Here is a 21,934-nt window from a genome sequence, read left to right on the forward strand (position 1 = left end):
GATGGATGTTTCTCTCTCATCGATGTTTCTAACTCTCTCTCCCTCTCCCTTCTTCTCTGCAAAAAATCAATAAAATATATTTAAAAAAAGAAAAAGAGGCTTTTCTCTACCTCAACAGACACTGTTTGGAATTTGCTGATGGTCCCGAGGAAGACCGCGGCCACAGTGAGCGCGAAGAAGTATTCGGGGTGGGGGGTGGGGGGTGGGCAATGGCAGCCACAACGGGCGGAGGGTGGGAGTCAGCAGCTTGCACGGGCCGGAGGCCATGGGAGAAAGCTGTGCGCTGCCCGGGGACAGCCTGCTGCAAACCTGCCCACGGACGCCTTCCTAGTGGCGGGAGACTGAACCGACGGGGAGCCGGTTCCGGGGGCGGGTGCTAATATGTAAAAAGTAACTTTTGTTTGTTCCCACGTGGGATACTGTTTCTAGAGGGTTTCACGTGGAGCTCTAATCAGGGCTGAAAATGTCAGGCGCCGGCGCTGCTCAGGTGTGCACAGCGAGGGTGGCCGCCCAGGATCCGGGAATGACATTCCCCTTTGCTTTTTGTTGAAAGAGAAGAAAGCGGAGTCCCGGGTAGCTTCCAGGCGAGAACACCGGGGCTTGCTTTTCAGCTGAAACAAACCTTTGAAAAGAGCCCCGCTTTGGGGCGGGGGGGAGAGAAGAGCAGCTGGAACCTAAGGGAGGGGCTTGGGCCTGGCCTCCTTCAGGATGGGGTGCCCGGGCGGCCGCCAGAAAGGCCGCGGGCAGGGCCCGGGGAGGCGCTGAGCGAGCCTGGCCACCGCGGCGGGCGGGGCGGCGGCCTGGGTCGCCTTCCCGGCCCCGCGACCCCTCGGGCCCCGGACCAAGCTCCCGAGCCAGGAAACCAGGGTCCCGCAGCGGCCGTCGATCCTCCCGTTTGCGGAGCGCGAAGCGTGGAACACGAGCGCCCGCCGTCGCCGTCGCCGCCGCCGTTGCCTCCGGGGCCGCCCCCGCAGTGCCCGCGCCTGCGCGCCAGTGCGCCCCCTGCGCCTGCGCGGGAAGCCCCGCCCCCGGCCCCGCGCGGGGCCGCGCCTCCATGGCGGCCGCCGCAGTGAGAGGTATTTAGCGGGAGCGCGCGGCGGGCTCGAGGACGCGCGGGCGGCGGCGGCGGCGGCCAGGGGGGAGCCAGGGCGGCCGTTGCGGGGCGCGCTCTCGAGCGGCGGCGGCGGCCCAGCGAGTCCGGCGGGTGTCGGCGCGGCGCGGAGGCGGGGGCTGCCCGCGGCGGCGGGGTCGGCGGCGGCGACGGGGCGCGTGTAGCCGGGGCCCGGGTCCCAGGCGCGCCCTCCGCCCTCAGGTAAGTGCAGCCCGGCCTGGAGGGAGGAGCCGCGCGGGGCCCTCGGGGAGGAGGCCCGGCGGGCCCGGCCGTGTCGGCGGCGGGAGGGCGCGGCAGCCCCTGGCCGGCGCCTTTGTCCGGGCCCCGCGGCCGCCGAGCGCCGCCCCCCGCCCCTCCCTCCGCCCGCCCGCCCCCCGCGCCCCCGGGCCCGCCGGCGGCGGTGGGGAGGGGGCCCGCGCGGCCGGGAGGGCGGGGAAGGGCCTGCTCGCCGCGGGTCGGCCCCGCGCGCCCGGGAGGCGGGCCCCGGCGGGGGAGGCGGCCCCGGCGCCGGTCTTTGTTGCGAAGGGTCCGGGTGCGCGGCCAACATGGCGGAGGTCAGCTGAGCGCGGCCGCCCGCGTCCCGCCTGGCCTGCATTGTGCGCGGGGAGAATGCGGCCGCCTCCCTCGTTTGTGGCGTCGGCGGGAGGTCGCGCCCGCCGCTCGCCGGGGAGGCTCCGGCTGCTGATCGTGTGCGCTTCGGTGTCCCCCTGCCGCGCGTCTCGGGTACTTTGGGGTCCTTCCCCGACTCTCCCGGGTTTGCGACTTGGGCATGTGGGGTCGCGGGGCTGCGCGAGTGTCCCCGTCCCCGCCCCTGGAGAGGTGCAGGGTCTGCGCGCTGACAGCCGAGGTGTGCGAGTCGGGAAGACCCGGTCGTGAGCCGATGTGTCAAAGTCACCGCAGCCGTGAGCGCGGGTGTAGGACGGCGACCGGGCTGCGCGGTCGGGGCTGTTGGACACGGACCAGCCCGGCGACCTCCCGCCTGGCCAGGGTGGGAACTCTGCCGAGCACTTGGTGTTGGGAGCGCGCACTCGGTGGTCGGACCGCCCGCTTGGGTTCCAACCCTGCCCCACCGGTTTGTGACCTTGGGCGAGAGACCTTAACCTCGCTCTGCCTCCTTCTTCTCTGCGAAATGGGTCAGGACGGCTCCTCCCCCCGGGACTCCCGGCTGGGAAAGGGATGCGACGGGGCTGAGGGCTGGGAGCCGGGCCCCGGGGGGCGCGCAGTGCACGCGCGCTGCGGGGCTGCTGCTACTGTTGCTAAACTTGGGCGGCTCTCCGGCTGGCGGGGCCGTGGGAAGCGCGGGTGCACGGGCCGGAATTGGTGGAGTGACGCTGTAAGCGGCTCGTTGTCGGGTTTTTCTTTTGGTGCCTTTTGTTGTTAGACATGAAAAGAAGAGGCTGAGAGGGCCAGGTTGACAGGTGCGCGGAGAGGGTGGGAGTTGAACTTTCTCTGGGAAGGGGGTGGGATAGGGCCCTGCGCGCCGGGATTTAAACCACACGGAGTAAAAGGAGGGCCTGGAGCGCTCGTACAGGGTCGGGGACGGAGGTAACTGACCCGGAGCCGCGCAGCAGTGCGTCCCTGGCGCGAGGTGTCCGGGTCGCCATCCCTGTGGGACATTCCTGAAGAGCAGAGCCTGGGGATCCAGTCCGCGTCCGCAGGTTTCCTCCAGGAGGCGAGGGCTCCGCTGGGGAGGAGAGGGTTTGGTCAGCTGTTAGGAGGACTCTGGGGCACGTAGGTTTTGAGACTTAAAGTGGATTAAACAAAGGGTGTAGTTTGTTTTTTTTGTGTGGTGGTGGTGGTTCTGGAAATTAAAGATAAGACTTTTGTGACCTGGAACTGTTAGTTGCAGCCCCAGAGTTTGCTTTGCCACATATTTTCTTTCTATTCTAGACTTGGCCTGCGTGACGCCTCCTGGCACCTTTCCAGCGCGATTTAGCCGCATTTAGTATATTTTCTACTGAAGTAAACGAATAGATGTGGAACTTCTCAGGATAAGTATTCCACAGACTACAATTCTGAAACAAGTTTATTTCAGTTTAGCTTAATATCGGTTGCCTCTAAGATCTGGGAATTCTCACAAAATTGCTGTAGAGCAATACTCTTTGCTCTCTGTCATTAAGAATATTGTAACCAGGCTAAAATTAATTGGATTACAAAGGGGATGTCTAGCTGTGGCAGCAATGACATAATTGAGAATCGGGCTTTCTTTCCAGTGTTTTGAAAGCAGGTCTTACGTAACAGGCAGCGCAGTAAGTTTAGTAACCTGGCCGAGTGACCACTTACATTGGAAAGCAGTGGGTGCACTCAGTTTCTAACGATGGGAGGTTTTTCCTTCTTCCAGAACCTGTTACAGACTTTTAATTACGGATTTTCTGTACACCCCTTGTCAAATGTTCTGGATATTTTTGATATAGACCTCACAACAGCATAATTAATATATGAAACCCTAGCCTTCCCACCGCTCCCCCCCACCCCTCTCAAAAAAACAAAACCAAACCTGGGATAAAATCTTCCTCTTCAGAATGTTTCTTGAATGGGTTCCTGTCAGTAGCTATTTCTGTAATGCGCTGTGAGTGAGGGGGTGTCCGTGGTGCAGTGACGGGCATCTGTGCAGGAGGGCAGGTGTGCCTGCCGCTCTGACCCATCCTGTCCGCGTGCCGGGCACTCAGCGCGCGTTGCTTGTTGAACTCTGGACTCACACGTTCTCTTGCCTGTAGGTCATCTTTAAATGACTTCATTTTTAGGAGCAGTTTTAGATGCGCAGCAAAAAGAAGGGACTGAGATTCCCGAGCGCCCCGTCCCCTCACAGCGTCCTGCTCTCAGCTCCTCCACTTTTATGTATTAGTGGTGGTTTGTTACAATTGACGTAACTGCACTGACACACGTTATCACCCAAGTCCGTGCTGTACATTCCGCTTCACTCGCAATATTGTATATTATGAAGTTGACAAGTGCAACATAGGATTGCACTTTTATGTATTAGGGCGCTGCTTCTACTGTCGGTTATCTCAAATCTGGCGTTGCCCCCCCCCCCCCCATTTTCATCTTTACACTCAGTCCTTCTCTTTGCCTCTGAGTGGCCTGCCTGCTTTGGGCCTCTGTCGAACACGGTGACTAAGGTGTCGGGATAGCGCTCCGAGGTCCTCTCATACGGACGAAGGACACAGCCCCCTGAGCTGCTCTCCTGTTGCTTCCCTGCCATTCCCCCCTGTGCATGCAGATGCCCATAGTGCCCTGTTTCCTCTTCCTGCTCAGCTCCAATCTCGGCCTAGACCCCACTCGGTTCCTCCGGACCCCCACCCCAACTGGGGTGCCCTCTCTCCGCGTGGTCCCCTGAACTGGAGGTTTTTCTGTACTCCCCGCCCCTCGCCCCCAATAGACCGCGGTCTCTGTGGGGACCTTGTCTGTCCAGTTAGCGTTGTCGTGCAGGCAGGCAGCGCGCAGTAGGTGTTGGTCGAATGGCTGATGCCTTCACACTGCCCTTCGCATGCTCTTCCACCTCACCCGCCTGGCCCCCAGGTTCTTTTTGTTTCTGGAACATGTCCTGCACCTTCGCTCGTGATTGTTCTCCATCCGTGCCCCTCGGGCAGGTAAGGGCAGCTCTCTCCACGCCGTGGTTCCCACGTGAGAGCAGTTAACCAAGTCTGTGGCCCTCCGCCGTGTCCCCCGACAGAGAGGCTCCGGAGAGTGAGCCCTCCGGGACCTGGAAGGGCCCTTGGCTCTGTCACTCAGCAGTTTGTGACTTTAAGCCCTTGAAAGCAGGGACAGTGCCTGCTTTGCGTCTAAAGGCACAGTGCAAAGAACGCGCTTAATTCATTCTAAAACCACTTGAGTAAGTTACTAAATTTCTCTAAATATTAGCACACGTACGCTAGTCGGGGGCAGGAACAGGATGACCATTGTGATGGTCCCATAAGGAGTCCGGTGCTGAATCCAGGCGCTGGCAGGGGACCTGCTGTGGGGGGTGACGCAGCCCACTGAAGGAGCAGGCAGGCCCTGCGGCGGGAGGGACGGAGCCCCGAGCCCAGAGAAGAGCTGGAGCCAGTGGGGGAGGGGTGGGGGCGGGGAGAGCGAGGCAGAGGCCGGGGTGAGGAGGCACCGAGAAGCCACCGGAGAAAGTTTTAGAGGAGGAGCCTCACCCTCTTGTAACTCGGGAGCCCTGGCTGCTTGGGGAAGGTCAGGGAGGCGTGGCCTGCGCCTGGATGGAGGAGTGGCAGGGACCAGGAGGGAGGTGGATGGGCTCCACGTGTGTTGGAGGCAGAATGAACGGGACTCGCCGATGGGTTAGGTCTGGGGGTGAGGGGATCCAGGGATCCAGTGGTTTCTGGCGTGAGCTGCTGTGCGGGTCTGGGTGCTGTTGACCGAGACAGGAAAGACTAGAAGGGGGTGGGACAGGGGGCGGAGACAGAAACCTGAAGTTCTGATTTGTGGAGCTGAGTACCTGGGAGACATCAGAATGGTGGGGAGGTAGGAGGCAGCTCTGTGTGGCCAGAGGCCGGATGGGAGACAGCATGTGTGGGTGTCGGAGCGTAGAATGCACGGTAAAGAAGGGAGAGGTGGAGCCAGAGAAGGGGTGTAAAGGCCGTGAAGTCTCCAGAAGGCGAGAGGACCGTGCCCCGTGCCGCGTGCCCCGTGCCGCATGCAGGTCCTGTTCGGCCCGCGGAGGAAGAGCACTGTAGCTCCTGCAGGGAGCGCCGGGTGGGGGCGGGCGGGGGGAAGGAGAGCATCCTGGTTAGTGTAACAACAACTCCTCAGGGGTCATGGCCGAGTCTGGGCCGACCTCTCCACTCGCTTAAGAATGCAGTTTTTACCGACTTTGTTTTCACACTTCTCAGTCAGACTCATCCTTACAAAGCAGCTTCTTTATCGTCCCCTTTGAAGGAAATACAGCTAAAAACCATCTGTCTCCTACCGCCCAGATAGCTGGCTGGGTCATTTCTGGGGGCCGGCTTCCTGATCGCTCACGCCCGCCTGCGCCTCCCCTGCAGGTCCTGTTCGGACTTGCCACAGGAGGCCTCGCGATGCATGTCCCAACAGCCTATTTCTGCAGGTGAAACTTAGTTGTAAGAGCAGTACTAACGTCCTGCTGCCCGCTGTGACATCACATGCTCGGGGTCAGGGCGGCGGTAGGATGTGGCCCTCTCTGAGGGCATGGTGTGCCTGCTGCTGTAGCATTGGTGAGCTAGGAGGCGATGTGAGCACAACATGATGTAAGTATCAGAGAAGCCAGGCATGCGGTGATGACTAATCAGAGAAATTCTCCCTCAGCCAGTTAATAAGAGGAGCAGGTTCCCACATGAAATCGAGACTAAAAGCCCATCTCCTTCTCCTCACGTGGAATGGCAAAGCAATGGCCAGATGCTCTGAAATCACGAAGACAACACTAAAGGACTGAATCGCAACTGTTCTTGTGCAGGTTGAAAGCTGTCAAACTTCACCCCAGTCTGGGCTGGAGGTATATTCTCTGGGAAGGGTAGGTGACTAGTGCGCGCCTGGGCAGTTGTGGGTTTCTGCTTCCTTTGGCCCCTCAAGCTGGTCTAGTGGATTGCAGTTTTGTGAAAAGTTAAGCTCTTTGTAAAGCCAGTGTAGAAAAGTATCGTTCTTGGTTGAGAAAGTCCTTACGGCTCACTGCACTAGAACCAGTTAAGTGTCAGCTGATCTTCGCAAACACGCTTGGTCACCTGTCCACGCGGAAGGCACCTCTGCATGGCCAGCCTGGGCCCCCAGGGCTAGGCCTCCAGCGAGGTGATGAGCCAGGCAGGCCGGCTTTGGAGGCCTCAGTCGAACACCTGTTTTGGGACTTGAATCTCCTCTGATACACATGTTACCCACCTTCCTTAATCCAGACAAAAGCCACCCGAGGCTGGAAATGTCCCAGCTTTACAGTTTGGGGGACGGGGGGGGGAGGGGGGAATGGCTGAGTTTGAATGCAAGTGTAGGCGACTCTAGAGCGCTCTGCTCTTACTGCCCCAACGCGCTCGCCGAGAAGTCTATGCGTAGATGGACTTGCAGATGCGCGGGAGGGTCTGTGCGGGTCCTTTGGAAGTTTGGGGAAAAGGGAAACTCTTTGCTCAAGAAATCAGTACCCCCTTTGCTTGTTCTGTGCCTTTGGACTCTGCATTAATTCTGTTTGGAAAGAGTTTCTCTGCCTAAAGCATTGACAGTCTCCCCTCAGAAACCTGAGGCCTGTCTGAATGCATATATTGGAAGCTAAGATGTAGGTAATAATTTATATTTGTCAGCAAGCTACAAGTACATTCTCCTGATGGAGCTTTAGGTACGGAGGCTGCGGTGGCGAACACACTGTTGATAGGGTGGCAGCGATGGAACAGATCTGCTGGGAAAGGGGTGGTGCCAGCCAGGCCCTGCCCGAGGCCGCCTGCGGGTTTGGAGGCCGCCCGCCCGCCCCAGCGGCTCTAATGACAGGCCGCTCTGCGCGCAGCTGACGCAATGCCAGCCGAGGCGGGCTCTGGGCGAGGGCAATGCTGAGAACAAAACAAGCTGCTCTGGCTAATGAGGCCGTTCAGGACGGCTTTCCCGGGGTGGGAGGGAGGGGACTGTCCGCGTGGAGGCTGAAGTGGGAGTCAGTGCCGTGTGTGTGTGTGTGTGTGTGTGTGTGTGTGTGTGTGTGTGTGTAAATGGAGAAGCGAGTTAGAACTGAGGAACCGCCCAGCGCCGGGGCAGGGCAGTAGTTGCGGGTGGAGCGGGGAGCTCGCTCTTACCGGAGCGCCGCGGGGGCGGGGAAGGGGTTGTCCTGCCACGGTGCCCGCAGCCTGCAGCTCAGGTGGCAGCCGCACATCCCACCCTGAACCTAAGCTAGCTGGGGAGACTCCTGGGGTCCAGGGGTGGCCCCACTGGGTGGGAGGGGCACGGTGCAGAGCCTGAGTCGCCCTGGGCCGGGTGGGCGGGGCGGAGCCTGCGGGCCTCCCCCCCCTCACCGCGCCCCACCCTCCCCGGGGCCCCGCCCCACAGAGCCTCCGGGGCCGCCTGCTGGCTCTCGCTTGTCCCTTGTCCCGGCTGCGCCCGGCCTGCCCCGGCTCTAAAGGGCTCTTCCCCAGCCACCTCCAGGCCGGCCTTCCCAGGGTGCGCGCCGCGCACCTCCCGCCGCCCTGCCCCGACAGGCCGGAGCCCGCCCATGGGTCTGGGGAGGGGACGCTGCTGGGCGGCGCCGCGATGGCGCCCGCGTCGTGGAGACACAGGCGAATTTGAGCTGGGGAGGTGCAGCCCGCGGCTTGTGGGCCAGGAGAGGCCTCCCTTCCCGGCCGCCGTAGCCTTCGCCGGCGCCTCTGAGGAGCGGGGCGCCTCTGAGGAGCGGGGAGCACATGGAGGGGCACCCCCCGGGGCTTGCTGACCACCTCCCCGCGCGCAGGAGCGGAAGCTGCTCAGGAGGGCCCTGCCGCACTGCCCGCCTCTGGGGGGCTGGCTGCCTGGCTCCCATGCCCGGGAAGTGCGCCTCGCCCAGCCTGCACTCCTGGAGGGGCGTCTTGCTCACCTGCTTGCCAGCCGCTGGGACAAGGAGGAGAAAAGGTACATCTTGGCCTTTAAGAGACCGGGTTGCTTAAACCGAACCGGGCCGTGGTGAGCCGGGCCTCTGATTGGAGGACGGGCTGCAACCCTCAGCTCACTAGCTCCCCCTTCAGGGTACACCGTGCCCTCCGCGGAGCGCCCAGGCACCGGCTCCGGGCTGCCCTGCGCAGGCGGCTGTGGGTGCTTTTCTGGCTGAGGAGGCGGCTGGTTCCACCTTTGGAGCTGGGAGGTCCTAGCAGCTGCGATGCAGTGCAGTGCCTCCCTTCACAAGAAACACGGCGGCATTCGCCTGCCTGCAGTTTGCACAGGGTTTAAATTGTGCTCCCACAGCGCTGGGAAAGGAGGAGGTCCATTGGAACTTGAAGCTGAACTATTGTTCCACTGCCTGCCAGGCCAGCAGTTACACTGGGTCTTTCCTGTTGGTTACATCAGGTTGAAAACACCGAGGTGACTGACCCCCTGGTGAGCGGGTTCAGGTCAGTGATTGAGAGGCTCGGTGGCTTAGCCTTTTGCCCAAGGAGCCACTTTCCAATGGTCACGTTACTCACTTAAGGGAACAGCGCACAGGGGACCAGGAAGCAGGCATGTGGCCCTCACTGGGCACCTTGGCCATGCTGCCACCATTGTTTTATGCTGACCTCGGCGTGGGGCCATCGTGGGCCCTGGAACCTCCATTGCACTCACTCCTGCGGGGCTGGGCCCTGGCTGTTGGGGCCTCAGACGAAGAGCACTGACCCCGTTGTCCTGACTCCACGTGAGGGCTGCGCTCTGCCGGGATTCTGCTCCACTTTCGTTTCCTTGAACTTAGAATATTTTTGTGACAGCGGGCTTGATCTCTTTTTTACGCCCTCAGCCCCTATGTTAAGGTGTAGAATTGAGTAGTATAGAACCCCAAGTGGCATTTACATGGTCACATTGGTAGCCAGCATTGTTTTTTCCTTTTCTTTTTTATTAGCAGCATTGTTTTCAAAGGTAAATTCTTTGCAACAGAATAACAGTTATAATTGAGACAACATTAACTTTGAGGCATTAAATTTTAATCTAGTAGAAATATGGCTGATGTAGTTAATGGTCTGCACTCTCAGGCCAGTAGGCTGGTGTTTTGTCGCTGAACCGAAGACACAGGTCGATTCCGGGGGAAGGTGCTGTCTTATCGTTCACTCAGCCCGAGTGCCGCCACACTGCTGGCCGTGTGTCCCCGGTGACAGCTCTGCCTGCAGCGGTTGGGCTGTGCTGTTTCAGCAGCAGTGAGCCGGGCCCAGGGAATTCTTTACCTGGGACACCCCCACCCCTTGCTGTGTGTCTGCTGCTTTCATCTTTCCTCTGGGACTTCAGCGACTTCCGTTTCTCAGTTGCTTGTGGTCCAGGTTGTATTTCAGCCTTCCCTCCACCAGGGCATCCAAGGGTGGATTTCACTTTCCCTTTTAGTAAGAAAGGGAATTCTGTGTGTTCTGGAACATTATGAAAGAGAGATTTCATCCAGCATATAACTCCTAATCAAAACGCATATTTTATGTGATTACTTTTTTTAACCATTTGTTTCCCTTGTTTTGCTCACAGTAAATTTTGCATGAGCTCTGGCCAGTTGGGATAGAGCATCGGCCTGGGGACAGAAGGGTCTCAGGTTCGATTCCGGTCAAGGGCACATGCCTGGGTTGAGGGCTCGATCCCTCGTAGGGGGCGTGCAGGGGGCAGCCGATCAATGATTCTCGTTATTGATGTTTTTCTCCCTTCCTCTCTGAAATCAATAAAAATACCTTTAAAAATTTTTTTTGCATGAAACACATGACTTTGTGAAACAAGTTACGATGATGAGTTTTCTCCTTCCTCCTTTTACTTTATTTATGTTTCTGTTTTAGAAATGAGCCGCCAGACTGCGACAGCGTTACCGACTGGGACCTCCAAGTGCACACCGTCCCAGAGGGTGCCCGCCCTGACGGGCACCACCGCGTCCAACAATGACCTGGCCAGTCTCTTTGAGTGTCCTGTCTGCTTTGACTATGTGTTGCCACCCATTCTTCAGTGTCAGAGCGGCCATCTTGTCTGTAGCAACTGTCGCCCAAAGCTCACGTGTTGTCCAACCTGCCGGGGGCCCTTGGGATCCATTCGCAACTTGGCGATGGAGAAAGTGGCCAACTCAGTCCTTTTCCCTTGTAAATACGCCTCTTCCGGGTGTGAAATAACTCTGCCACACACGGAAAAGGCAGATCACGAAGAGCTCTGTGAGTTCCGGCCTTACTCCTGCCCGTGCCCCGGCGCGTCCTGCAAGTGGCAAGGCTCGCTGGACGCCGTGATGCCCCACCTGATGCACCAGCACAAGTCCATCACCACCCTGCAGGGGGAGGACATCGTCTTCCTCGCCACAGACATCAACCTGCCCGGGGCTGTGGACTGGGTGATGATGCAGTCCTGCTTCGGCTTCCACTTCATGCTGGTCTTGGAGAAGCAGGAGAAGTACGACGGGCACCAGCAGTTCTTCGCGATCGTGCAGCTGATAGGAACGCGCAAGCAGGCGGAGAATTTTGCTTATCGACTCGAGCTCAATGGTCACAGGCGGCGATTGACTTGGGAAGCCACTCCGCGATCTATTCATGAGGGAATTGCAACAGCCATCATGAACAGCGACTGTCTAGTCTTTGACACCAGCATTGCACAGCTTTTTGCAGAAAATGGCAATTTAGGCATCAATGTAACTATTTCCATGTGTTGAAGTGGCAATCCGACATTTTCTGGCCAGTGTTTAAACCATTGCGTTCACTTTCACAGAGAACAGGCCGCCTCCACCTGCCCCCGAGACTGTCGGTAGGTGGCGCTAGTCCCATGAAGGTGAATAAACGGAAAGGCTGTTCAATACAGGAAACGGCTGCATGTAGTAACACTAATATATTTAAAGTAAGTCAACAGTAAACCACTGAAAAAATATATATATACACCCAAGACGGGCATCTTTTGTATTAAGAAAGGAAGCATTGTAAAATAATTCTGAATTTGTGTTTGTTGTAGATTGAGTGTACTGTTGAAAAATACTTTTGTTTCTGGGTGTGAGTGTGTGGGTGCGTGTGCGTGTGTGTTTGTTTTTTTTTTCTCCTTTAACTGACAAGCCATGTTGAGTGGTCTTGGGCCACTGCTTCCCCTCTTTTGAGTCAATACATAGTGCTGCTGTGTGTGTATATATTTTTGTGTGTATTTGCTAATTTTTATTAATTCTAGTTTTTCATTAAATAAATTTGACTTTCTTTTCTGTAATTCAAGCTTTTCCCATCTTTTTTTGTACCTTTTTTAAAGTTAGTGTTTTTTTGATATGCATAATTGTTTAAGGTAAAGTTTATACATATGTGTTCCATACATATTTTTTCTCCCCATTAATCAGTTCATTAGAAATACTTTAAATTCAGCCATCTTGTGAAGATACGCGTTCCAGAAAGGAGAGGGAACATCGGAAGGAAGATCGGAAGCTACTTAACGCACCTACAAGATGGTTGGTCGGTCGGTCTCTCTCTCTCTCTTTTTTCCAGTTGAGTCACGCCTTCAAACTTACTCTTTCAAAGGTAGTAGGATATACTGATTTTTAAAAAATATTGATAAATCAGTCCCTCCCCCCCAATATCTTGGATAAATCACATGTTTAAAATTTGTTCTCTCATATTTATTGGTTTTGCAAAAGAAGGCATCATCTCACACAGTATTTGTAATTAAAAGTAAAGCATTTGTTTAAAAGACAGTTTGCAAAAAAAATGTTTTTGTTCTTTTATAATTCTCATTAAAAGAATATCTGGCAAATTAAAAACTCTTTGTGTTGCTTTAGCTCTACGTTGATTAAAATCCAAAGCTGTTTTTTTATCCGATTCTGTGCTTTACAGCAGAAATCAGTGTGCAGTTTTGAAATGCAAGAGTTTTATTGTAAAGTACAGCACAGGCCACAGCGAGCCCCAGGTCCCGACTCGCCTCCCGGAACCCTGGGATCTACCCGCAGGGCTGGGCACAGTGCGTCCCGGCAGACCCTGTGCTCATCCAGGAACCTGCGGTGTCCTGACATACTGTCCTCCGGTTTGGAATAGAGGACCGAAGCCCATTACTGGCTGGAATAATCCTTTGGAATGGACGGTATTTCACACTGCGTTCTTAGTCTCCACAGCACACTGGCGTGGTGCGTTGGGTAAGGAGAGCTATGGCCCAGGAAGCTCCCGCCTGACCTGGTTGTCCTAATCCTGGGTGAGTCGGGAGAGAAGTGGAGAGCCCGCAGACGGGGAGTCGGCACAGGCAGGCGGGACGGGGGAGGCGGCGGGTCAGGATGACCAGCGTGGGGACTGGACTTAGTAAGGTGCCAGGCACTCGGGGCCGGCGTGTTTCTAACGTGTGCGAACACGGGCTGCTCTGCCTGCGTGATGCTGTGTGTGCTGCTTCCCTCCGCTACGTAGGGACGTGTGGGCCTCCTCACAGCAGTGCTCAACCTGGAAACTTCATTTCCACAAAGACTAACCGGCTGTGTTCTCACCTTTGCCCAGTGCCCCTTCCGCATCGACGGGGATCTAAGGTCATGGTCTCTACCAGTCGTTCGTGACCTTGACTGGGCGTCTGAATCACCCGAGGCTCGCAGAACAGATTTCTGAGTGTGGGTGGGAGGTCTCTGGTGGGGCTGGAGAGTGGATGTTTCTAGCAAGTCCTGAGGTGGCAGATGCTCTGTCTGGGGTCACAATGGGAACCACTCTCCACCTTCCCAGGGACAGAGATCACCAAAGACAGAAGAGGTCAATGCTATCTATTTATTAGAATCTCCGGAGCAGCACGCTCCGCGGTGAGGCTCGCGCCTGCTGATCAGCTCACAGGGGAAGGGATGTCTTGCTTACCCGCGGGTGTGAACAGCCAGCCCTGCCAGTGCCTCGGTGCTTCAGGACTAAGTGCTTAAGACGCGCTCTGAGCCTATAGTTTGCTGTTTAAGAGGCCGGGTCTGGTCTTGACCGAGAAGCCCCCGTCGAAAGCGGCGTTAAGGACTTCATCCAGGCAGCTCGCCGTGACGAAGCTCAGGTCGCGGCGCACGTTGCCCGGGATCTCCTCCAGGTCCTTCTCGTTCCTCTGAGGGAGGATGACCCGCTTCAGGCCCGCTCTGTGCGCGGCCAGCACTTTGTCTTTGATGCCGCCCACCTGTGGAGGAAGGAGACGCAGGCGGTGACCTTCTCGGCTGTGCAGGAAGCCCCGGCCCAGCACCTTCACCGCTGCTTTAAACATCCAGATCACCTCCCACCTGTCACACATGAGCTGGGAAAGCTACTGGAAAGGTTAGTAAACAGTGAATTCTCTTGGTTTCAATTAGTGTTAGAGTACATCCTTTTAATGGGGGAAGATTCCAGTTTTCTTCTGTCCATGTTCCTGTCTGTCGTCAAGGTCTGCAGGCACGGCTCACTGACGGGCTGATGATGCTGATTTGGAAAAAGCCTTGTGCTAGTTGACCAGACACCCACCCGCAGAGCTCACTTGTGCACCAGGGTGACGCCCGCTACACAGGTTAGTGCAGGACCGCTGGGCCACCCCCGGGAGGAAATGTCCCCACGACCTAGGCTCCGTGGCTGTAAAAGATGTCCACAAAAAGCAAAAACACACAAAGACATGGAGGCTAAGGAACATGTTCCTAGGCAATGGATGGGTTCACGAGATCAAGGAAGAAGTGAAAAGATACCGTGAAACATGAAAATGAGAACACAACCCACGGTCTAGGGGACGCAGGGAAAGCCATCCTCAGAGGGAAGTCATAGCATTACAGCTCTACACTGAGAAAAAGAAGATCTCAATTTAACTCTACACTTAGAGGAACTGAAAAAGAACAACAAACAGCCCAAAGTGAGTAAAAGAAAGGAAACGATAAAGAGCGGAAGTAAACAAAATGGATTAAAAAAAGGAAACCAACACGAGAGACCCCTGAGACCAATGGCTGGTTCTCTGAAGAGATAAACAAGATAAATCTCCAAACAGACTCATCGAGAAAGAGCCCAAAGGAAGCCAGAGATGAAAGAAGTGACAACTGACACCAAAGAAATGCAAAGGAGCGAACAGGGAAACATGAACTATGCACCAATACAGCCGACCATCTGGAACAAATGGATACACTCCTGGAAACACCGTCCTCCAAACTGGATCAGAAGCATCAGAGAATTGAAATGGACAAATTACAATGAGTAAAAGTGAAGCAGTAATTAAAAGCTCCCAACAAAGAAAAGCCCTGGACCAGATGGCTTTACAGGTGAATTTTATCAAACTTTCCAAGAAGAACTAGCCCTTATCCTTCTCAAACTACTCCAAAATATTCAAGAGGAGGGAAGACTTCAAGTTCCTTTTACCAAGCTAGCATTATCCTAATTCCAAAACAAGGTGAAGGATAAAATCACAGGGTCATATCAACAGGTGCAGGAAAGTCATTCATAAAACCCAGCACCCATTTATGATAAAAACAACAATGCTCAGCAAAGTGGGAACAGAGGGAACATACCTCCAATGGGAGGGACCCCATCAAACTGAAGCTTCTGCACAGCAAAGGAGCCAGCCTATCTAATAAAGAGGGAATATGCTAATTGATCCTCACATTGTTGCAAAGATGGCGTTGCCCACAGCCAATAAGGGACTATGCTAATTGACTGCCCACACCTCAAAGATGGTAGCACTCACAGCCAATAAGGAGGAAATATGCTAATTGACTGCCCTGCCCTCAAAGATGATGGCACTCAGCCACAAGATGGCGGTGCCCAGTCTCCTCAGCCACGGGCCCGGCCTGAGGCTCAGGTAACCAGAGCCGGCCCCGGCAGTGGCAGCAGCAGGTGTGATGGGCATCACCTTCCCCTGATCACCGGATTGCCTCCTGCCCCTGAGGGCTCCTGGACTGTGAGAGGGGGCAGGCCGGGCTGAGGCACCCCCGCTCCAGTGCATGAGTTTTCATGCACCAGGCCTCTAGTCAAACAATAAAAAGAACAGCCACAGAATAGAAGAACATATTTGCCAGTGACACATCTGATAAGGTTTAATATCCAAAATTTATTTAAAAACTCACAAAAAAACAAAACCCAAACAATCCAATTTAAAAAATGGGCAAAGGACTTCTCTAAAGAGGATATACAGATGGCCAACAGACATGAAAAGGAGCTCAACAGCGTTCATCATTAGAGAGATGCCCATCCCCCGATGACCACGACGAGGCACACCTCACACCTGGCAGTGGCGATCATCAGTACATCCACAAGCAGCAAGTGCTGGGAGGATGTGGAGACGGGAACCCACCTGCCCCTTTGGCGGGAATGCTGATTGGTGCAGCCATTGTGGAAAGCAGATACACCACCAGTAATGAACGATGAGAAAGGGAAACTAAGAAAATAACTCCATTTACATGCATAAAAAACCTAGGTACAATTAAAATATATATATATATATATATATTGATTTCAGAGAGAAAGGGAGAGAAAGAAACATCAATGATGAGAGAGAATCATTGATTGGCTGCCTCCTGCACACCCCCTACTGGGGATTGAGCCTATAACCTGGGCATGTGCCCTTGACCAGAATTAAACCTGGGGCCCTTTCAGTCCGCAGGCCGACACTCTATCCACTGAGCCATACCAGCTAGGGCACCTAGGTATAAATTTAACCAAGGATGTAAGACTTTTACTTGCAAAATATGACACTGAACAAGGAAATTGAAGAAGATACAAGTGGAAGTATATACTGTGTTCATGGATAGGAAGACTTAACATCATTAAAATGTCCAGCTACCAAAGCAATCTATAGATTCAATGCAGTTCCTGTCAAGACAGTTCTGGCGTATTTCACAGAACTGGAACAAATATTTCAAAAATGTACGTGGAACCACAAAAGACCCTGAACAGACACAGCAATCTTGAGAAAGAAGAACAAAGTTGGAGAATCCCGCTACCTGATCTCAAACTAGACTGAAAGCTGCCTGGTGCTGGCTCTCTGATCAGCCCACCCACCGCAGTCCCCCTCCAGGGCTTTCTGTATGCCGCCGAGGTACATTTTCCAGGTCCCTTCCTCCATGTGGGAGTCAACGGATCCCTGTGTGCAGGAGAGCGCTGTTTCAGGGGCTGCTGGGAAGGCCTGTGTACAAAGCTCCGTGTGAACCACTTCCCCTCGGGGCTCTGAAGGCGCTGCACCCGGGTCAGTGGGGAGAGTGGCGAGGAGGAAGGGACGCTTTCCTGCCGGGCAGGCCTTCCGAGCTGGGAGAGATCCAGTCCATTTCTCTGAGCAGAACCCCTGGGAGTCAGATGTCGGATCGGCCCGACGGTTTCTGTATTACTTTTCTGAGTAGCCGACCGGTTCTAAAGCCCTAGTTGTACATCCGAGAGCTGTCTCGGCCTCGGCCCTGGAGTCCCGTCGGGCTGCAGCGGGTCCAGCCTCAGTGCTGCTGCCTCGCTGGTCTCCTGTAACAGCGGACACTGCGGCTCACAGGGAGCCGCTGCGCCCCTGCTGGGTGTGCAGGGGGAGCCCTTGCCCAGCCAGCAGGCTGCTGGGGAGGCCGCTGGGCCACAGACCTCAAGTGCCGGGTTCCTTCCCGTCTCCTTCCTGCATGCCTGGGCCAGCGCTTCTCCCAGACAGGCGCTGGGACGGCCGCTCCCCTCGTCAGGACACGTCTAGCTTCCAGACGCTGCTGAGCTATCGGTGCGGACCCCGCTCACTGCTGAGGTCAGAGCGTGCCCCCTTTATTCCCCCGTCAGTCCACCGTCTTCCCCCGGGAGCTGGAGACTGTGGTCCTGAAGCCCTTGCTTGTCTGCTTTTGGGCTCAGCTGGCGTTACCCCCGTCACCATCACCTTTGCTCCGGGGCGGCAAGGACGAGACCAGCGCTCCTGAGTGCTCCCCTTGAGTGTGGCGGCATAATCGGGCCCACAACCTGACTTTCTGGTGGACTTAGAACAACAGGGGCACCAAGAGCACTGGTGACTCTATGATCTTCACGGGTAATTCGGTGACCTGCTCACCATCACCTCCTACAGCAAGGACCTCTCAGGATGAAGAACATCCTCTGTTTTTATTGATTCAGAGAGGAAGGGAGAGGGAGAGAGATAGAAACATCAAAGATGAGCCAAAACCGGTTTGGCTCAGTGGCTAGAGCGTCGGCCTGCAGACTGAAAGGTCCCAGGTTCGATTCCGGTCAAGGGCATGTACCTTGGTTGCGAGCACATCCCCAGTAGGGGGTGTGCAGGAGGCAGCTGGTTGGTGTTTCTCTCTCATCGATGTTTCTAGCTCTCTATCCCTCTCCCTTCCTCTCTGTAAGAAATCAATAAAATATATTAAAAAAAAGAAACATCAAAGATGAGAGAATCATGGATCGGCTGCCTCCTGCACGCCCCACACCGGGGATTGAGCCCGCAACCCAGGCATGTGCCCTTACTGGAAATTGAACTGTGACCTCATGATTCCTAGGTCAATGCCTAACCACTAAGCCACACCAGCCTGGCTTTTCAGTGCTTTTATGAGTAGTTTAAGCTACAGGCCCAGAAGGTGTGGAGTTTTTTAAGTTGAGCAGTTAGTCCTCACTGCAGTTCCCAGGTTTCATGCTCACTCATCCACATGTCCACCAGCTCAGCCCGCTGACGATCTGGGGGAGGGCGGAGGCTCCCAGGGGGCCCGCAGGCGAGAACTGGCTGAAGTGTCACCCCAGCCCCAGATCTCCAAATAAACAGCCAATGTCACCGATGACCACACTGACTTGCCCTTAGCCAGTCCTCATTCTTAGAAGAACGAACATGGGAAAATTGTTTTGGGATTTGATGAAAATGTAAAAACATGAGTTACCAGTACAGCTATAAACATTTTCTATGTATTTAAAAGTAAGGTTCTCACTGGAAGAAGGCAAACCACTTTTAAATTTAAGATTATTTAAAACTGGAAAGTAACACAGACTCACCGGAAGCACCAGGCCCCGAAGTGTGATCTCCCCCGTCATGGCCACGTCGGAGCGCACCAGCCGCCCGCTGAATAGCGAGGCCAGGCAGGTCACGATGGTGACCCCTGCAGACGGCCCGTCCTTGGTGACGGCTCCAGCCGGGAAGTGCAGGTGGATGTCTGTGTTGTCGAGAAGATCGAAACTTCCAGAAGCTTACAGAGGAAAGAAGGGTTTTAATGTAGGAACTTACACTTTTCCCTTTTTCTCCTAAAAAAGAAACTCAAAAGTGATTAAAAAAAACACGTTTTGGGTAAAGGACTCCTTCACCATATTAGCGGGCGGTGTGACCGAGGGCGTCTGAAGAGCAGTGTCCCCGTCCCCCGTGGGAGGAGGGACGGCACAGCCTGCACTGTTTCTGGGTCAGAAGCTGGCGGGCGGCGCTGAAGCGGGACCGAGAGCGCCCACGGGCGCCCAGACAGAGGCCCGCTCAGCGAAGGCGCGGCTGACCACAGCTCGGCTCCGGCTCGTCACGAAGCTCAGGGCCTCCGGGCCACCTCTGCAGGCTCGGCTCGGCGGCCCCTACCCGCATCCCCGGTCACTCACCGTTGGTCAGGTGGTATTTCTTGGCGTTGCTGCGGAGCCAGCTGATAGCGAGGTGGGCGGACTCCTTCATGACGTCCCCCAGCTGGCCCGTGAGCGTCAGCTGGCCTTCGCCGTCCATCCGACTGGCCTCCACGAACATGATCTCCCCGCCTAAGGGCGTCCACGCCAGGCCGATGGCCACCCCCGGCTGGCTCAGGCGCTCAGACACCTGCAGAGGAGGGGGCAGGTGAGGAGCCGAGCGTGCAGGCCGATGGACCCGCACCTCCAGTGCCTGCGCCCACAGGACTGGGCGTCACGCTCACACGGCTGGGCGTGGCTTCCTGCGGGACACGCTGAGCTCGCGGGGCCTTTCTCAGGAGCCTTCTACCTAAACGTGTCTGATGACAGGGAGCCCCGGAGCAACCTTACACACCCGTCTTCCGGGACGAGCCCGCTCGGCTGCTGGCCACCTCATCGGCCTGTATCTGCAATGCGCCCGATGCCAGCACTAGCCACATGGCTGTTTCAGGAAGCGGGACCTCCTCGAACCCACCCGAGGAGTGGACAGCGTACATCGAGGGCCTCCCTGCCACTGCAAACTCGCGTGCCACTCCCGAGACCGTGGGCCTCGCCGACCAGCCAATCAGGCGAACGTATCCCAGCTACAAAAACCCAGGGTGCAGGGGGAATAACCCTACTACCCTGGCCCCTCTGGGCCTCGACGTCTCCCACCCACAGTCACCGGGTCAGCGCGCCGAGCACACCCCTCCCGGCGCCTCTGGAACCGCGGAGCAGCGGGCGGTGGGCTGAGCTGGGTAGAGGCCGGGCGCTGCCGCTGACTCCTTCCTGGGGCGCAGGGGTGAAACCCTGATGGTAAACGTGATTCCGGAGAAGCAGGGCAGCACGGAGGCTCCTGGCCCCGCCCCTCAGGGAAGAGCAGAGTAGGGGGCACGGCCAGCGAGGCGCTCACCTCCATCTCGTACATCGGGGGCCCCAGGATGTCCTTGAGGGCGTGGAGGTCTATCAGAATGGGCATCTCAGGCGGGAGGGCCAGGCCGGCGGCACCGCTGTCACTGACGGGCTGGGGCTCCGTGTCCTCCGAGTGCTCTCCGCCTGCGAGAGGCCGCTGCTCAGAAACCCTCGCGCCCCAGGCTGGAGAACGCGCCCGGTGGACGCCAGAGCGAGCCCTCCCGCTTACGAGGCTCGGAAACCCACCTGAGTGCCCAGGACTCGGGCAGAAGGCGGTCTCTCAGGAGCCCCCGAGGGGACATTGTTGTCTGTCTCCCCATTAACGTTTGTGCACTGGGGGCAGCTACCTTGCATGTCTTTTAAAATTATTATTAAATATACTTTTATTGACTTCAGAGAGGAAGGGAAAGAGAGAGAGAGAGAAACATCAGTGATGAGAGAGAATCATGGATCAGCTGCCTCCTACACGCCCCCCACTGGGGATCAAGCCCACAACCGGGGCCTGTGCCCTGATGGGGAATCGAACTGTGACCTTCTAGTTCATAGGTCGATGCTCCACCACTGAGCCACCGGCCGGGCTTGCCTGTCTTGAAACACTAGATTCTTCAGCCAAGAACAAGGCCTGGCTCTGTTCACCCGGTGGCCTTCGAGCAGGAGAGTCCAATGCAGCCGCTGACCCTGTGCGATTCTCAGTCAACAGGCCCGGACTTCCCAGGCCCCGCTTCAAAGGGGCCCATCAGGCGTCCGTCTCGCGATAGGAACGTGAACTTGAACACGACGGAGCCCACGAAGCGGCGCCTCTTTTGTGAACACAGCTCAACTGTGAGATAGCCCTCCCCACGTGCCAGGGCCTCCACAAACCTCCCGGCCCTTCTGGTTCCTAAACGGCACGTGGTCACGTGACACAATGTCCATCCACCAGGAAGCAGGGAAGCTCACCTGAAAGCAAGACAGGCTGTCTGGTCCCCACACACAGCAACCAGCAAACCAGCCTGGGACTGACCGCCCAAGCGAGGCGGGGCCGCGGGCACGCTGCTCATGCCCACCAAGGCTGGGCCCACGGCCCAGGAGCGCTGTGGCACTGAGAGCGACGAACCCAGCCCGCGAGGCTCAGCTGCCTACTCCACAGCCCTTTCCCTAGAGAGCCCAGCGCGGGGGATCGGGGGACACGGCACAGGCGCACACGGTGTCTCACCGCTGGGCCGTGCGGGCGATGGGCTGGAGGAACAGGGGGACAGAGGCGCGCACGGTGTCCCCCGCTGGGCCGCAGTGGAATACGGTCTACACCTTCACTCTCAGCACACAAGCATGTACGCATGGACCCAGCACACGAGCATGTACGCATGGACCCCACACACGAGCGTGTACACACATGGACCCCGCACACGAGCGTGTACGCATGGACTCAGCACACAAGTGTGTACGTATGGGCCCAGCACACGAGTGTACGCATGGACCCCCGCACACGAGCGTGTACGCATGCGCCCAGTCCGCTTAGGCATGGAGAGAAAGACTGGCTGCATTTATGAAAACGACTGAGATTTTGTTTTTCTCCTAAACGGAATCTACCTAAGAGGTGAGCTGAGGGCTGAGATGGCTAGTGGCTGTTGTTCTCACAGGACAGGAGAGTGTGTGCCTCAGAGCACACTGGCCAAGGGTACAATGTGTCTGAGAGCCTCCTCCGGGAAGGCAGAGAGAGAAACAAAGGATGTGCAACACTGATCTCAAACTGCGGAACCTGTGCTGTCAGTTTCAGGCTGATCTTTTCCAGAAAACCCGCTCCTGGCCCCCAGCCCCCAGCCCCCAGACAGTGTGGCTGCGGCGGGGGCTCCGGTTCCTGTCCAGGTGGCCGGGCTGCCGTCCT

At 56.5% G+C, this 21,934-nt stretch overlaps 2 protein-coding genes across 6 annotated transcripts in view; one reads left to right on the forward strand and one right to left on the reverse strand.

Moving 5' to 3' along the window:
- The first annotated feature begins 1,028 nt into the window (after window positions 1-1,028).
- Window positions 1,029-12,407, forward strand: SIAH1 (siah E3 ubiquitin protein ligase 1). Of its 5 annotated transcripts, XM_079800250.1 has the most exons (3): window positions 1,519-1,834; window positions 8,481-8,638; window positions 10,498-12,407. In XM_079800250.1, exons 2-3 carry the CDS (start codon window positions 8,548-8,550, stop codon window positions 11,346-11,348), a joined length of 942 nt encoding a protein of 313 aa, XP_079656376.1. In that variant the 5' UTR covers window positions 1,519-1,834; window positions 8,481-8,547; the 3' UTR covers window positions 11,349-12,407. The 5 variants fall into 5 exon arrangements, with proteins under 5 accessions (XP_079656377.1, XP_079656378.1, XP_079656376.1 ...); XM_079800251.1 differs by lacking the exons at window positions 1,519-1,834; window positions 8,481-8,638 and adding an exon at window positions 1,029-1,076; XM_079800252.1 differs by lacking the exons at window positions 1,519-1,834; window positions 8,481-8,638 and adding an exon at window positions 1,110-1,312.
- A 362-nt stretch (window positions 12,408-12,769) lies between these two features.
- Window positions 12,770-21,934, reverse strand: part of LONP2 (lon peptidase 2, peroxisomal) — a 44,752-nt gene continuing 35,587 nt past the window's right edge. Inside the window, exons 12-15 of the mRNA XM_079800246.1 lie at window positions 20,072-20,214; window positions 19,123-19,330; window positions 18,541-18,731; window positions 12,770-13,780 (exon numbers count right to left, since the gene is read on the reverse strand). Coding sequence (XP_079656372.1) covers window positions 13,559-13,780; window positions 18,541-18,731; window positions 19,123-19,330; window positions 20,072-20,214 — 764 coding nt within the window. The 3' untranslated portion in view covers window positions 12,770-13,558. The remainder of the gene's footprint in view (window positions 13,781-18,540; window positions 18,732-19,122; window positions 19,331-20,071; window positions 20,215-21,934) is intronic.

This window comes from Cnephaeus nilssonii (assembly GCF_951640355.1).
Source record: "Cnephaeus nilssonii genome assembly, chromosome: 20".
In the NCBI taxonomy this organism is placed as follows: Eukaryota; Metazoa; Chordata; class Mammalia; order Chiroptera; family Vespertilionidae; genus Cnephaeus; species Cnephaeus nilssonii.

What these genes read in the sequence shown, in the direction of transcription:
- SIAH1 (XM_079800249.1), top strand. Translation starts at nt 8,434, where the DNA reads ATGGAGGGGCACCCCCCGGGGCTTGCTGACCACCTCCCCGCGCGCAGG. An exon ending in TGGGACAAGGAGGAGAAAAG is followed by an intron (nt 8,639 to 10,497) that starts GTACATCTTGGC and finishes TTTCTGTTTTAG; the next exon opens with AAATGAGCCGCCAGACTGCG.